The sequence below is a fragment of the Anolis sagrei genome, chromosome 8 (genome assembly GCF_037176765.1).
Source record: "Anolis sagrei isolate rAnoSag1 chromosome 8, rAnoSag1.mat, whole genome shotgun sequence".
NCBI lineage: Eukaryota > Metazoa > Chordata > Lepidosauria > Squamata > Dactyloidae > Anolis > Anolis sagrei.
The window spans coordinates 29,585,279-29,600,055 of record NC_090028.1 but is presented as its reverse complement, the minus strand read 5'-3'; the positions used below and the strand labels follow the sequence as shown (position 1 = coordinate 29,600,055).

Here is a 14,777-nt window from a genome sequence, read left to right as displayed (position 1 = left end):
TCTGCTCAGCTTCTTTCCACCCTCCCCACAATTCCAATGTAGCAAATGGGGTTAAAAAAAATAGAAGAGGAACTTGCTTCCTGCAGCTGAGAGAATATGAGAACTTTTTCAAATCCTGTGTAAAGTGTACTCCTTGCTGCCTACGACTTGGACTTGGAACACAGATCTTAAGTTGCTCCGGGGCTCTCTCCTCAATTGTCCACCTGTCAGTGGTTGACGCAACTTGAGACGCTTGCCCATAAAAGAGGGAAAGGCCAGCCAGAAGAGGAAGGAGGAAGGAGGAAACATTGCTAGGGGTTTGGAAGGTTGAGGGTGGGGGGAAGAAAATATGAGACCGACCACTGCTTGCACCAGGTATTTTTTTCCATATGTTTATTCATACAAAAGTTACAATAACTTACAAATATGTCAAATAGGCAGAAGAAGGGGAGGGGAACAGCATCCTGAAAAGTGAGGGCCTGCAGAGAAGGACCATGGCCCTCCGCTCCCTTTGGTTTTGAGCTGGTGCCACGTGGGGCTGTGGGGGGTGGGCTGCAGGGGCCACGACATTCCCCAACGGTGGTGCAGGGAGGCCCCTGGTGCACACGACTCAAGGCGGATGGAGTGGAGCAGGCCGGGGGGCGGTGAGGGGGTTGGTGGTGGTCCTGTGCTATTTGTCGCACTCCATGTCCTGAGCGCTTTCGTAGTGCTGCTCGCAGAACTGCCGGATGCGCTGGCAGGCCTCCGCCATCATGTCCTCAGGCACCGTGAGCACCACCCGGAAGAAGTTGGGGTACTCAAAGCACTGCGGGGAGACAAGGTGGGGGTCAGATGGGAAGGGTTTTCTTCCTCTACGCCAGTGTTTCGCAACTTGGTGGTCAGGACCTCTGGGGGGAATCGCAAAGGGGTTTCAGAGGGGTTGTCAGAGACCATCAGAAAACGTATTTCTGATGGTCTTAGGAACCCCTTTGGCAAAGAAGGCTGAAGATCTCTCCACTTGTCCTCTTCCTTTTTGGAAACAGATGGCAAATCCTCCCACCAAAAGCCCTTCTCCGCTGTGATTGGCTGGCCTCTCAGCCAAGGGGAGGGTTGTTTCTTATATTCCAAGCAGGGAGGGGAGAGCAGGCATGCTTGGCTCATGGCAGCATGGTGCGCATGTGCAGGCAGGGGAGAGTGTGCAAGGCTGGAGGAAGGCTCACACCAGCAAGTCTCTTCAATACATGGGGGTTCTGTGTGGGAAATTCGGCCTAATTCTATTGTTGGTGAGGTTCAGAATGTTCTTTGGTTTTAGGTGAGCTATAAATCCCAGCAACTGCAACCCCCTAATATCAAGGTCTATTTTCCCCAAACTCCACCAGTGTTCACATTTGGGCAGATTGAGTATCCATGCCAGGTTTGGTCCAAAGCCATCACTGTTTGAGTCCACAGTGCTCTCTGGATGTAGGTGAACTACAACTCCAAACCTTTACAGTATTTTCTGTTGGTCATGGCAGTTCTGTGTGCCAAGTTTGGTTCAATTCTATCGTTGGTGAAGTTCAGAATGCTCTTTGATTGTAGGTGAACTATAAGTTAACTATAAATCCCAGCAACTACAACTCCCAAATTACAAAATCACCCCCCCCCCCCCAACAGGTATTCAGATTTGGGCATATAGGGTATTTGTGCCAAATTTTGTCCAGTGATTGAAAATACATCCTGCATATCAGATATTTACATTACAATTCATAACAGTAGCAAAATTACAGCTATGAAGTAGCAACGAATATAATGTTACGGATGGGGATTACCATCACATGAGGAACTGTATTAAAGGGTCGAGGCATTAGGAAGGTTGAGAAACACTGCTGTAGGCAGCCCACGGCTGAATGGGGACACTGCCTTGGCTCCCCTGCCCTGCCCCAATACATACACACAATTCCCCTGTATCCCATCTTGGGTAGCAGAGTCAGGAATGGCAGCCTCTTCCCAAGACCCTCTGCTGGAGCAGGGGCTCCAAACCATCTGTCTTATGTCCAAACAAGGCCTGCCTGTCCCCTGACCCTTATAGCCATTGGGAGTGGGCTACATGGGTGCTAGGGCCTCCCCTTGCTTGGAGAGGGTGCTCACCGTTGCAGGCAGGCAGAAGACCGACTGCTCAGAAATAAGTCGTTCCGTGAACTCCACGTCATTCTCGAACTCGGGGAAATGCTCCATCTTGATGCCAACCTGCGGGAGAGGAGGTGACTGAGCTCTGGGTGCCCAAGAGGAGCGGTTGCCACCATGACAGCTCCCCATGAGCTAGTGGTTGCCTCCCGCTGAAACTTACCATGAGGTACATGGCTCCTGAGGGCCGGACTGGCCGTAACCCACAGATTGTGGAGAGCGCAGAGTAGCAAAGGTCAGCATTGGACTGTGGAAAAGAAAGGAAAGGAGTGTTTTGGGGGCAATGGAGACAGAGCCTGGGCAGGGCAGGAAATCCTGAGAGATCGGTTCCTGTGGCTCCAAGGACCTTCCAACCATGGGACCTCAAAAGCAGCGTTCCTGCTGCCCACCAAGCCGCAGCCCATCTTCCTCCTCCCCTGCTGCCCATGGACATTCACAAAGGGGGTCTGCTAAACCTGTCCACAACTCCAGCCTTGCTTTTGATTTGCTTAGGAGTTCAATACACTAGAGCATCCAGTTGCTTCCTCCTGAAGATACTGGCTATTGTAGTTTAGTGAGTCCCAGGACCTGCCTGGCTGAGCAATTTATAGGCCCCTCCCTAAACAATAAACCCCACAATTCAGCATGGCTCCTGAGACAGCAACTGGATTTCAAGTGGATAGATGCTCTAGTTCGATGAGGTCCTTAGTTTGCAGAACTTGATACTGCAACCCATTCACAGCAAGGAGATGTCTTGAGAGCAGGGTGTGTGTGTTACCTTGAGGAAGCTGAGGGTGTTTTGGTAGAATTCAGGGGGGGTCCGGTGCATGATGTGGGCAAGGGCCCCTTGGACCACAGTGCAGGGCCCCAGGATCCTCTGGCTCAGCCGCAGGAGGCCATCCCTGATCTGGAAAGGGGCAGAGAGGAACTCAGTGGGGCCCTGTGGTGGCCAGGTTCCCCCCCCCCCTTCTGGTGACACCAGAAGAGCACCCACATTCGGGAGGGGACGGGGCAGGAGTGCGGTCCCCAACCTACCTCCTTCCCAAAGATTTCCCTGCGGTCGTGGATGTGGATCCAACCCATCCTCCAGCCGGGCACCAGCCACCGCTTGGCCAAGCCTCCACAGGACAGGATGGGCACGGTGGTGCTGAGCTTGGCCAGGGACTCGGACTGCCCTTCTTCAAAGACCTGCGGAGGAATCCAGGGCATTGAATGTTTGCCTGTGTCTGTATATATGCTGGAATCCGCTGAGTCCCCTCTGAGTCCCCCCTATAAAGTATTATATTTATTATTTATTTTTATTTACCACATTTATATCCCGCCCTTCTCAATCCTGAAGGAGACTCAGGGCGGCCTTACAAAGGCAACAATTCACAGTACATCAAGGATAGACTACTGCAACATGCTCTATGTGGGGTTGCTTTTGAAGACTATTTGGAAGCTTCAAGTGGTCCAAGGGACGGCAGCCAGATTACTAACTGGGACAGCGTACAGGGAGCACACAATTCCCGTGTTGCATCAGCTCCATTGGCTGCCAGTCTGCTACCAAGCACAATTTACCCTATAAAGCCCTAAATGGTTCCAGCCCAGCTTACATATCTGAACATATCTATGATTCACCTCGGAGATTAAGATGTTCTCAGGAGGCCCTGCTCTCGATTACACCTCCCTCGCAAGCACGATTGGTAGGAATGAGAGACAGGACCTTCTCAGTGATGGCCCCTCAGCTATGGAACTCCCTCCCTAGTGAAATTAGAGCAGTCCCCCTCTTTCCTGACCTTCAGGAAGAATATAAAATGTGGCTATGTGACCAAGCCTTCAGACAGAAAAGTTCTTAGTGCAATAAGAAAATAAGGAATAGTGAATGGAATGACTACGGATTTGATTTTGGATGGCATGATTTTAATAACTGTTTTAAAATCATGTTGTTTATAGGTGGGTTTTAATATAAATGTTATTGTATTGTTGGTGTTTTAATGTTTATGTTTTAATATGGTTAGCTTTTTAATTTATAGTTATATGTTATTGTCTAGGTATTATGTTTTGGTTTTCACATGTATATAGGGCATAGAATTTTGCCTTTATGATGTTTGAAACCACTTTGAGTTCCCTCAAGGTGAGAAAAACAGTATATAAATAAATGATATTCTTGAAAGGTCTGGAGTCTAGTGTCTAGACTGAGGGAAATCATGTTGCCTTTGTATTCTGCTTTGGTCAGACCTCTACCTGGAATCACACTGTGTCTAATTCTGGGCCCCACAGTTCAAGAGAGATATTGACTCTAAGCTGGAAGGAATCCAGAGGCAGAGCACTACTAAAAGGATCAAAGGTCTAAGGACCCTGAATCCCTATGAGGAACGTCTTAAAGACCTCGGTCTGTCTAGCCTCAGAAGAGAAGGTTGCGAGGAGACATGACAGCAATCTATAAATTTGTGAAAGAGTGTCATAAGGAAGAGGGAGCAGGCTTGTTTTGGAAACTAGAGCTCAGAGCAATGGGTTCAAATGACAAGAAAGGAGATTCCACTAGAACATTAGGAATAACTTCCTGACTGTATGAGCCATTCAACAGTGGAACTCTCTGATTCAGAATCTGGTGGAAGCTCCTTCCATGGAAACTTTTAAATGGAGACTGGATGGCCATCTCTCAGGGCTACTTTGATTGTATTTTTCCTGCATGGCAGGAGGTTGGAATGGATGGTCAATGTGGTCTCTTTAAACTCGAAAGCCAGACTGCTGGCCTGCCCTTTCCAAGTGGGAGTGGTCCTCCTCCTTCAGGAGAAGTGCCTGCAGGATGGAGCTGCTCCACTCACCATCTCGGCATAGATCTCATCAGCCAGGATAGGGACGCACTGCCGGGAGGCCACTGAAAGAGAGATAGAAGGGGAGAGGAAGGAAGAATGGACTTTGGTCAGTGGCAGAGAAGGATCCCTGGGTACTGGCCGCCCTCCTGCCTTGCTGCCACATTTGGGGACAGTCTGGCCTGGCTGCTGGGAGGCAAAGCCCGGTCAAGAGCTGCCTAGACCACCCTTCTGCTTCCCCAAGTGGAGTCTGGCCGCCCTTCTGCTCCTTGGCCTGCCCACCATTCTCTCACCTGCCAAGATCTTCTGGAGGTGGGCCTTGTTGAAGACAGAGCCGCAAGGATTGGAGGGGTTGTTGACCACCAGGCAAGCTGTCTTCTCATCTACCAGGGACTCCATCTGCTTCAGGTCAATTTCCCAGGATTTCTCTGGCTGGTCAGAAGGAGGAAGAAGAAGAAGATTGAGGAAGAGAGCCACAGGAGGTGCCTTGCATAGTCAGAAGGACCAGACCAAGGAGCACTTTTGTCCCTTGTGCCATTCCCATGGAGGGAGTGAGGAGATGCGCGCTATACCCCCCCCCCCATTGCCCCCAAGATGCACACAACTTACCAGGAGGTCGTAGAACTTGACCTCGATCCCCATGGAGTGAGCCAGGGTCTTGTAGAGGGAGAAGCCCGGCCGTGGCACCAGAATGTTCTGCCCAGGGTTGGCCAAAACAGCAAGGGACAACTCGATGGCCTGACTGCAGCCACTGGTCAAGATTACGTCCTGGAAAAGGGGGGGGGCAGGAACAGTGACAATGAAATGAGGAGCAGTTCAATGGGGCAGGAAAGGCAGGCCTTCATCTGCCATGCCCCTTCCAAGGGAGGAAAGATGTGCCCCCCCATTGCCCCCCCCTTGCTATGGCAGTCTGCCTTACCTGAGCTTCGAGAGGTGCTTCAGGGCAGCTGTAGTACCTTGCTACCACCTCACGGCTGGACAGATAACCTGTGTGGAATAGCTGGGGGTCAGCAAAGGGGCTGTGATAACGTGGCCTTTCACATAGCAGGCAGGTGGGAGGGAGAGTGGGGGCCTTGAGGCCAGGAAGGGAAGGGGTTCCAGGTCTTCTGATCCCCAAGTGGAACTCTGATACACACACACACACACACACACACACACACACACACAGCCCTCCAGCTCCCGTGGGTCTTGGATCTCATCACAAAACATTCCTTCTTTCCCCTTCCCAACAATAATTGGCTTGGTTTTGCCCCAGGAGTGGGGACATGGGGTACTGGAGGTCCTCTGCTTATGTGAGTGCCTTGTGGGTGAGTGCCATGGGACCCCGTTGCCCTTCCTGCAGTATCCAGTGGGGTCCTACCTGTGGAAGGAGCGTAGCCGTTGTACTTCCCAGAGTCCAGGGCTGCCTTCATGGCCTGGGTGACCTGCTCATCTGTGGGCAGGTTTCCAAAGACCGTAGGGTCCCCTGGGGACAAGAGATGGCATCTGAGGGAGGTCCTGGTTGGCTGCAGAAGGCAGCAAAGCCTTGCCCCCCTCTGCCCCCCTCCTGTCTGCACCCTTTGCTTGCTCACCGATAGAGAGGGAGATGAGGGGCTTCTGCGGGTGGGGCTCCACCTTCATGCTGTCCACAATGGCCCGGATGGGGTTGAAGGTCCGCTTGGACATCTCGGAGGCCCGGACGGCCCAGTGGGGCTTGCGGTGCCCTTTCCCCTTGCTAGCCACGGCCCGTCCGGCCCGTCCGAGCTGGACATCCAACACGGAGGGGAGGTCCGCCTTGCCGGTCACCTGGATCAGGTATGAATCCATTTCTGGGAAGGAGAGGGAGGCCTGTTTGCTGCTCCAAGAGGACCAGTGCTACCTGGGTCCAGTCCTGACTTGGTCCAACGCCTCTGGTGCTTCTGGAGATCAGAGGTGGAAGGAGGGGGTAAGAGCCCTTTTATGGGGGTAGCTCCAGAGATCCCTTTGCCAAGAATTGGGTGTCAGCCTGCAGAGCGGTGGCCATTGGCTGGTGGGGAGGGCCCTGGGAGACACCCCCGACCCAGACAGAGGGGAGGGAGGGGGGAAGACAGAGGAGGAGGAGCCCCTCATTTGGAACAAACACTGTGGTTGTACATTAACCCCTGGCTCCCTCTCCCAACCCTCTCCCCTTCTGGAGCACACTCTGGGCAAGGAAAGGGGGCTCCTAGCCAATGGTGCAAAGCAGAGCTTAGCAGGGGGTGGTCCAGGGGTACAAGGTAGGACCCCTTTGCTTTGGCCAGGGCCACACATCCACTGCCCAAAGGGATGAATGTCCAATGGCCTGACCGTCTTTGGGTGATGGGCAGAAAGGGCTAGGTGCTCATGTTAGGTTCCAGGTGCCCCTCACTGTCCCCCAATCTGCCATAATGGGCCCTGAATCCTTCCACTCCTCTGCCACATCACAGGGGCCCCAATTGAGGGTGGGTGGAAGGGCCCCCAGAACAAGAGCAGCACAGAGGTCTCCTATTGCTGGGGTGGGAGTAATTGTGGGGCACAATAGGGCGCAACATAGATGTGTGCCTGACCCACAAGTCACACAAGGAGCAGAACCTCCTAGAGCGGACATTGACCAACTTCGGCCCTCCTTTTAGGTATTTTGGATTTCAACTCCCACTATTCCTAACAGCCTCAGGCCCTTTCCTTTTCCCCCTCAGCTGCTCAGTCCAAAATACCTAGGAGGGCCAAGTTGGCCCATGTCTACCCTAGATCACTATCTCACAGCCAACTCCAGGCACATTACAAGCACCACTATCACCATTATCACTATAATCCTGCAGTAATTAAAAAACAATAATATTTGCCCCAGATGGAGTCCTTTCTTCAGTCCTGTGGGGGCCAAGCTCCCCCCCCCCCGTGTGCCATCAGACCACTGGCAGATGACGCAGATCTGGCCATGTCCTTGAGGTGCCCAGCTGCGCCCCCCCCCCCCGCCACCTGCGAATGGTCAGAGGCCGTGCCCCGTACATGATGCAACCTGGGGAGCTCTGGGCCCCTCTGCTGGAATTGCGTCAGGCGTGCGGTCAGTGGAAGGACTGAGGGGGGAGGAAGAGGGCAGAGCAGACCCTGGCACAGCTCCTCAATGCCTCCTGGACCTGGTTGTGTGGCCAGAGAAGAAAGAGGGATTCATATTGTGTGGAGGAGTCCCCCAACAGATGCACGTACACAAACCCAGCCCAGGTGATTCTCAAGGTGAAACCCCACCCCTTGGACCCCTTGGACTGGCTCCCTGGCTCTGCCCAAAATGCCTAGCTAAGGCATAGATAAACTGCGGCCCTCCAACTCCCACAAGGTTTGGACTCCAACTCCCACAAGCTCAGTGGGGAAAGGAAGGGCCCGAGGATGTTAGGAGTTGTGGGAGTTGGAGTCCAAAACACCTGGAGGGCCAAAGTTTGCCCATGCCTGGTCTAGCACATAGAACAGCGTTTCTCAATTAGGGGTTTTTAGAGGGGTCTTCAAAGACCATCAGAAAACACATATTTCTGATGGTCTTAGGAAGCCTTTGGTAGCAACTACAACTCTCAAATGATAAAATCAATCCCGCCCCCAACCCTGCCAGTATTTATATTTCAGCATATCAGGTATTTGTGCCAATTTTGGTCCAGATCCATAGTTGTTTGTGTTCACAGTGCTCTCCGGAGGTAAATTCACTACATCTCCTCTAAATCACAGTCAATTTCTCCCAAATTAATCCAGTATTTTCTGTTGGTAATGGGGCTTCTGTGTGGGAAGTTTGGTCCAATTGTATTGTATTGCTCTTTTGTATTGTATTGCTCTTTTGATTGTATGTGAACTATAAATCCCAGCAACTCCCAAATGTCAAAATCTATTTCCCCCAAACTCCAGCAGTGTTCACATTTGGACAGATTGAGTATTGGTACCAAGTTTGGTCCAGATCCATCATTGTTTGAGTCCACAATGCTCTTTGAATGTAAGTGAACTACAACTCCTAAACGCAAAGTCAATGCCCACCAAACCCTTCCAGTATTTTCTGTTGGTCATGGGAGTTCTGTGTGTTCAATTCAATCATTGGTAGAGTTCAAATTGCTCTGTGATTGTAGGTGAACTATAAATCCCAGCAATTACAACTCCCAAATGACAAAAAACAAACCCAACCCCATCAGTATTAAAATTTGGCTGTTAACGGGTATTTGTGCCAAATTTGGTCCAGTGAATCCTGCATATCAGATATTTACATTACAATTCATAACAATAGCAAAATGACCGTTATGAAGTAGCAACGAAAATAATGAGGAACTGTATTAAAGGGTTGCAACATTAGGGAGGTTGAGAACAATTGACCCAACGCCTTCCTCTGCCAGGAAGAAGGTTGCCATGGGCCCCTCTCCCTCTGCCTGCCTGACCTCCCCCGTCTGCATTTGCCCTGAAGGCACACAATGGGCCAAGGCCTGGCTGAGATAACATGGAGAGACAACCAAAGAGATTGCCCTCCTGGCCTTGAGAGCCCCTCTGCCTCTCCCTCCTCGCCCTGCTGGGGCACAGTTGTGTAACTTGGGGTCAGGGAGGGAGGGGGGAAAGGGCAGTTTGGCCAGGAAAGGCCAGGAGCCACTCTCCGGGGCTGCACCCCCCATGCCTGCCAAGCAAAAGTCAATATTGGCCAATTGCCTCTGTTTGCTTTCAACCCTCCTTTGCTGCCCATAATGAGAAGGAGCAAAGCCTCAGCCCTTTCTCTCCTGCTGCCATGGCCTTGGGGCAGACAGGGGCCCAGCAAAAGGGTATTGATGTCTGCGTGTGAAGGAGTGGGCAGTGGAGATGACCCATCTGAGACTTGGAGAGGTCAGCAGCCTAAGGAGGACACTGACACCCCCCCCTCCTTTCAGGACTCAGGAATGGAAGTTTCCTGGATGGAGAGGCAGAGAGGGCAGCCTTCACCCTCTTCTTTGTCTTGCTTTGACAGTTCTCCTTTAATCCTTCTTAATCCTGTTTAGATACACCTTAATGCTAGGATGCAAGGCAGAGAGGGGCACGGGAAGATAGGAGTAAGCCCTTCAGTAAACAGCAGGCGGGTTACTTGTAGGAGGGGAGGAGATGGGCCAGCTTGAAAGGTAGATTAGGCCGGTTTTCATGGCTGCCAACATAACTGCCTACCCCCCCCCCCCCCCAAAATAAAGGGAGGGCTGATTTTGCTTATCCTTCCTCTGGGTCTAGGACAGTGTTTCTCAACGTGGGGATCTGGACCCCTGGGGGGTTGTGAGCAGGTTTCAGAAGGATGGCCAAAGACCGTCAGAAAATACATATTTTTGATGGTCTTAGGTAGTGGTTCTCAATCTTTGGGTCCTCAAATGTTTTGGTCTTCAACTCCCAGAAATCCTAACAGCTGGTAAACTGGCTGGGATTTCTGGGAATTGTGGGCCAAAACACTGGGGACCCACAGGTTGAGAACCACTGGTGTTAGGAATCCTTTTGACCTAGTTGTTTGGGCTCACAGTGCTCTCCAGATGTAGGTGAACTACAGCTCCCCTAATCCACTGTCCTAAATCCCTCCAGTATTTCCTGTAGGTCATGGGGGTCTCTGTGTGGGGTGTTTGGTCCAATTCCATCATGGTGGAGTTCAGAATGCTCTTTGATTGTAGGTGAACTATAAATCCCAGTGACTACAACTCGCAAATGTCAAGGTCTATTTTCCCCAAACTCCACCAGTGTTCACATTTGAGCACACTGAATATTCATGCCAAGTTTGGTCTGCATCCATCATTGTTTGAACCCACAGTGCTCTCTGGATGTAGGGGAACTATAACTCCAAAATTCAAGGTCAATGCCTTAATTCCCTCGTTGGTGGCATTCAGAATGCTCTTTGATTGTAAGTTAACTACAAATCCCAGCAACTCCCAAATGACAAAATCACACACACACACCCGAACCCCACCAGTATTAAAATTTGGGCATATCGGGTATTTGTGCCAAATTTGGTCCAGTGATTGAAAATACATCCTGTATATCAGATATTTACATTGCAATTCATTGTTGTTTATTTGTTCAGTCGCTTCCAACTCTTCGTGACCTCCTGGACCAGCCCACGCCAGAGCTCCGTTGGCTGTCACCACCCGCAGCTGCTTCAGAGTCAAGGTAGTCACTTCAAGGATGCCATCCATCCATCTTGCCCTTGGTTGGCCCCTCTTCCTTTTTCCATCAATTTCCCCCAGCACCATTCTCTTCTCCAAGCTTTCCTTTCTTCTCATGATGTGGCCAAAGTACTTCAACTTTGTCTCTACTATCCTTCCCTCCAATGAGAAGTCAGGATTTATTTCCTGAAGTATGGACTGGTTGGATGTTCTGGTGGTCCAAGGCACTCTCAGAACTTTCCTCCAACACTGCAGTTCAAATGCATCTATCTTCCTTCGCTCAGCCTTCCCTGTGGTCCAGCTCTCACATTCGTAGGTGACTACGGGGAATACCATTGCTTTAACTATGAGGATCTTGGTTGCCAGTGTGATGTCTCTACTCTTAACTATTTTATTGAGATTGGTCATTGCTCTCCTCCCAAGTAGACGTCTTCTGATTTCCTGGCTTCAGTCTGCATCTGCAGTAATCTTTACACCTAGAAATACAAAGTCTGTCACTGCCGCCACGTTTTCTCCCTCTATTTGCCAGTTATCAATCAGTCTTGTTGCCATAATCTTGTTTGTTTTTTTTCATGTTTAACTGCAACCCAGCTTTTGCACTTTCTTCTTTCAGTTCCTCCTCGCTTTTGGCCATCAAAGTGGTATCATCTGCATATCTAAGGTTGTTGATGTTTCTTCCAGCAATTTTAACTCCAGCCTTGGATTCGTCAAGCCCTGCACATCGCATGATGTGTTCTGCATACAAGTTGAATAGGTTGGGTGAGAGTATACAACCCTGCCATATGCCTTTCCCAATATTGAACCAGTCTGTTGTTCCATGGTCAGTTCTTACTGTTGCTACTTGGTCTTTATACAGATTCCTCAGGGAAGAGACAAGGTGGCTTGGTATCCCCATACCATCAAGAACTTGCCACAATTTATTATGATCACTTGCAACAATGATCACTTGCCACAATTTATTATTATGATTGCAATTCATAACAGTAGCACAATTACAGTTATGAAGTAGCAATGAAAATAATGTTATGGTTGGGGGTCACTACATGAGGAACTGTATTAAGGGGTCATGGCATTAGGAAGGTTGAGAACTACTGGTCTAGGACATGCATGGGCCAACTTTGGCCCTCCAGGTGTTGCTTTGGACTTCAGCTCCCACAATTCCTAACAGCCTACCAGCTGTTAGGAATTGTGGGAGTTGCAGTCCAAAACACCTGGAGGGCCAAAGTTGGCCCATACCTGGTCTAGAACAACACACACCTCCCCATTACAGAAAACATGACTCTTGGCCAGAGACGAGCACTACCTGACGCAAGGGAAAGGGTCTGAAAAACAAGGCCGTGACCACAAGGCCAAACCACTGACCCGGCAGCGATGTTTCCGGGGCAGGATCCAAGAGCAAGGTGGAATGGGCCCAATGCTGCCTTTCACTTTCCCCAGAACAACACAAATCCCACCCCCCACAAGGCCCTCCCAGGGCTTCCATAACCGAGTGGGGATCCCCAGACTGGCGCCTACCCGATCTTTGGGGGAACACTGATTGTGGGGAAAGGACACAAGCTGCACCTGAAAGGACACAAGCTGCACCTGACTTCCAGCAACTCTTTGGATGAAGCTCACAAGGGCTGATACTTCTGAGACAGGGGAACGAAAGAAAGAGTCAAACAGAAAATAATAGAAACCATGGGAACATGACAGTGCCACAAACATTCTTGCTAGTTTGGGAAATGAAACAGATAGATTTTCTCTCTTGTCCATGAAGTTCTGAGGGCTGAACCGGACAGTAGCCATGGTCAGAGCAGAGGAGATGGTCCACCACTTGACTTTTTCCCTTTCAGTGGGCTAGTCAGCAGTGAAAGCGCTCCAGCGCAAAACGGGTAGGGGGAGGACTGGGGCTTTGTCATTCTTGTTTGCCCACAATACTTCCTGACCTTTGCCCCTTTGGCAGGAGATAAAGATCCTGCTTATGGAACTCTAAATAAACATTGTGCGGGAGATCAATTCGCTGGACAATGAGTCAGCCTCCTCCCTGGGCTCCCTCCCTCCTCGCTGGTCAAGGGCCCCAGTAAACTGTTTACTCTCCTCTTAAAATCAAGCAGCTCCAGGTCCCTGACTGTAATGCAACTAAAATAAACGCTGCTAAAGGAACCTGAAGAGCCAGTTTCCTTAGAAGTTATGTTTTATGGATGTAGAAAGGTAGCTGTAAAATATTTTCCCCTTTTCTTTTTCAGATGTTACTGACAAACCCTATCACGTTATTCTCAGAAAAGGCAGAAATAGAGGATTTGTGGGTGGCTGGGGGCTTTGCAGGATGTTGACTCTGGGGTCCCTAGATCCTGGTTAGACCACCAGAAGAGCAGCCCTCTGGATGCTGGACAGCAAGGCTGGCTCCTTCTCCCCCACAAAGGCCCAGGTTTGTTTCCAGGCGACTCCCCCATTCCCAGGTTTGCAAGCACCCCCTCCCCTTGCAAGAAAGGAACATCCCTGCCCCGCACAAAACCTTTGGAGAGCAAGTGCCAGATGCGCTCTTGGAAGGAACAGAAGCACCTGGCTTTGAACCGGATCTGTCTTCAGCCAGATTGTTTGTCTAAATTTATGGCGCCTCCGGAGGCAAGTCTCCTACAAAGGAATGAATCTGTTCTTCTGGCAGAGAGAGGAGGGAACCAGCCAAGCCCTCCAGCACGGGCTCTGGCCCTAAGACTGAGGAGGGCCAGAGCTCCAAGGCTCTGGCAAGGGAAGCAAGAGGTGGGCTCTCTTGCTCTGGGTCTCTGGGGTTTCCAGTCACTGGAAAGACTCCAAGAAGACAGATCCCTAGCATTCTCAAGCAGAAGCTATCTATCCCACATTGGCACCATCAACACAAGGAGGCAATGTGGCTGGTAAGGAAGGAAAGGGCTTTGAGAGGCCAGTGGGTTGGTTTGGCCCAGGACTGCCCAGGCAGGGAGCAACAGGGATCTCTCATTGATGAGGAAAATGGCTTGAGGGCCAACAACAGTGAGGGAAGGAGGGATTCTGGGGAGAGTCCAGTGCCAGGAGATGCTTCCCGTGGAAGAGCAAAAGCCGCAGAAGTTCCTCTGGTATCCAGTTCCTGCTTTGCAGAGTGGAAGGCGAGGGAGATCTTTCTCTGGTGGCCACTCGTAGAATGAGTGCGCCTCGATGGCAGAAAGGCTTGTGTGGGAGCCTTGGTCGCCTTCTGCTTCCGGTCCAATTTTGTGAGGAGGGGAGTCCTGCTCAAGGAGGGAGCCTTCCACCCCCAGGAAAAAAGAGTCCCATTGCTTCTGCTGCTTGGTGCCCCCCACCTGCATCTTCATGCTCAGGCACCTAAAGGGGCCCAACCAAGGCCTGGGGAGTTGCCCTCAGGGCCCAGGAAGGGATGGGAAGGCAGGGTGGGCTGGGACTAGGTCACAAAGGGGGTGAAGGGGGTTCTTACCACACCCTCTGCTGCCTTTGCCCGCCCTTGGGCCACACAGGATCTCTGGGCCCAAAGTCTGCACTGGCCCAAAGGCGACTGCCAATGGATGTGTAGCCATTGGGGGGAGGGGGCATCTTGTGGTTCCAAAGCACATGGTAACATTTTTTTAAAGTAAAACAAACAATTGGGTTGTTGTAGGTTTTTCGGGCTATATGACCATGTTCTAGAAGCATTGTCTCCTGACATTTCACCTGCATCTATGGCAAGCATCCTCAGAGGTGGCCTGTAAGGGAGGAAAGGGCAACTAGAGGCCAGTGACTGGTTTGGCCCAGGACGTCCCAGGCAGGTCGGGAGCAACAGGGACCTCTCAGG

The 14,777-nt window shown here is 51.0% G+C and overlaps 1 protein-coding gene across 1 annotated transcript; it reads right to left on the bottom strand.

The window, feature by feature from the left end:
• Positions 1-531: 531 nt before the first annotated feature.
• TAT (tyrosine aminotransferase) lies at positions 532-6,824 on the bottom strand. The gene is made up of 11 exons (XM_060787990.2): positions 6,470-6,824; positions 6,259-6,363; positions 5,818-5,885; positions 5,508-5,666; positions 5,192-5,330; positions 4,911-4,963; positions 3,136-3,288; positions 2,879-3,007; positions 2,285-2,368; positions 2,086-2,184; positions 532-784 (listed from the first exon to the last, which is right to left on the bottom strand). Exons 1-11 carry the CDS (start codon positions 6,702-6,704, stop codon positions 650-652), a joined length of 1,359 nt encoding a protein of 452 aa, XP_060643973.2. The 5' UTR covers positions 6,705-6,824; the 3' UTR covers positions 532-649.
• Positions 6,825-14,777: the final 7,953 nt, after the last annotated feature.

Coding starts and splice junctions, on each gene's coding strand:
- TAT (XM_060787990.2), bottom strand. CDS start 6,704: ATGGATTCATACCTGATCCAGGTGACCGGCAAGGCGGACCTCCCCTCC. Junction 6,364..6,469: donor CCTCATCTCCCTCTCTATCG/GTGAGCAAGCAA, acceptor TCTTGTCCCCAG/GGGACCCTACGGTCTTTGGA. Junction 2,369..2,878: donor ACACCCTCAGCTTCCTCAAG/GTAACACACACA, acceptor TCTTTTCCACAG/TCCAATGCTGACCTTTGCTA.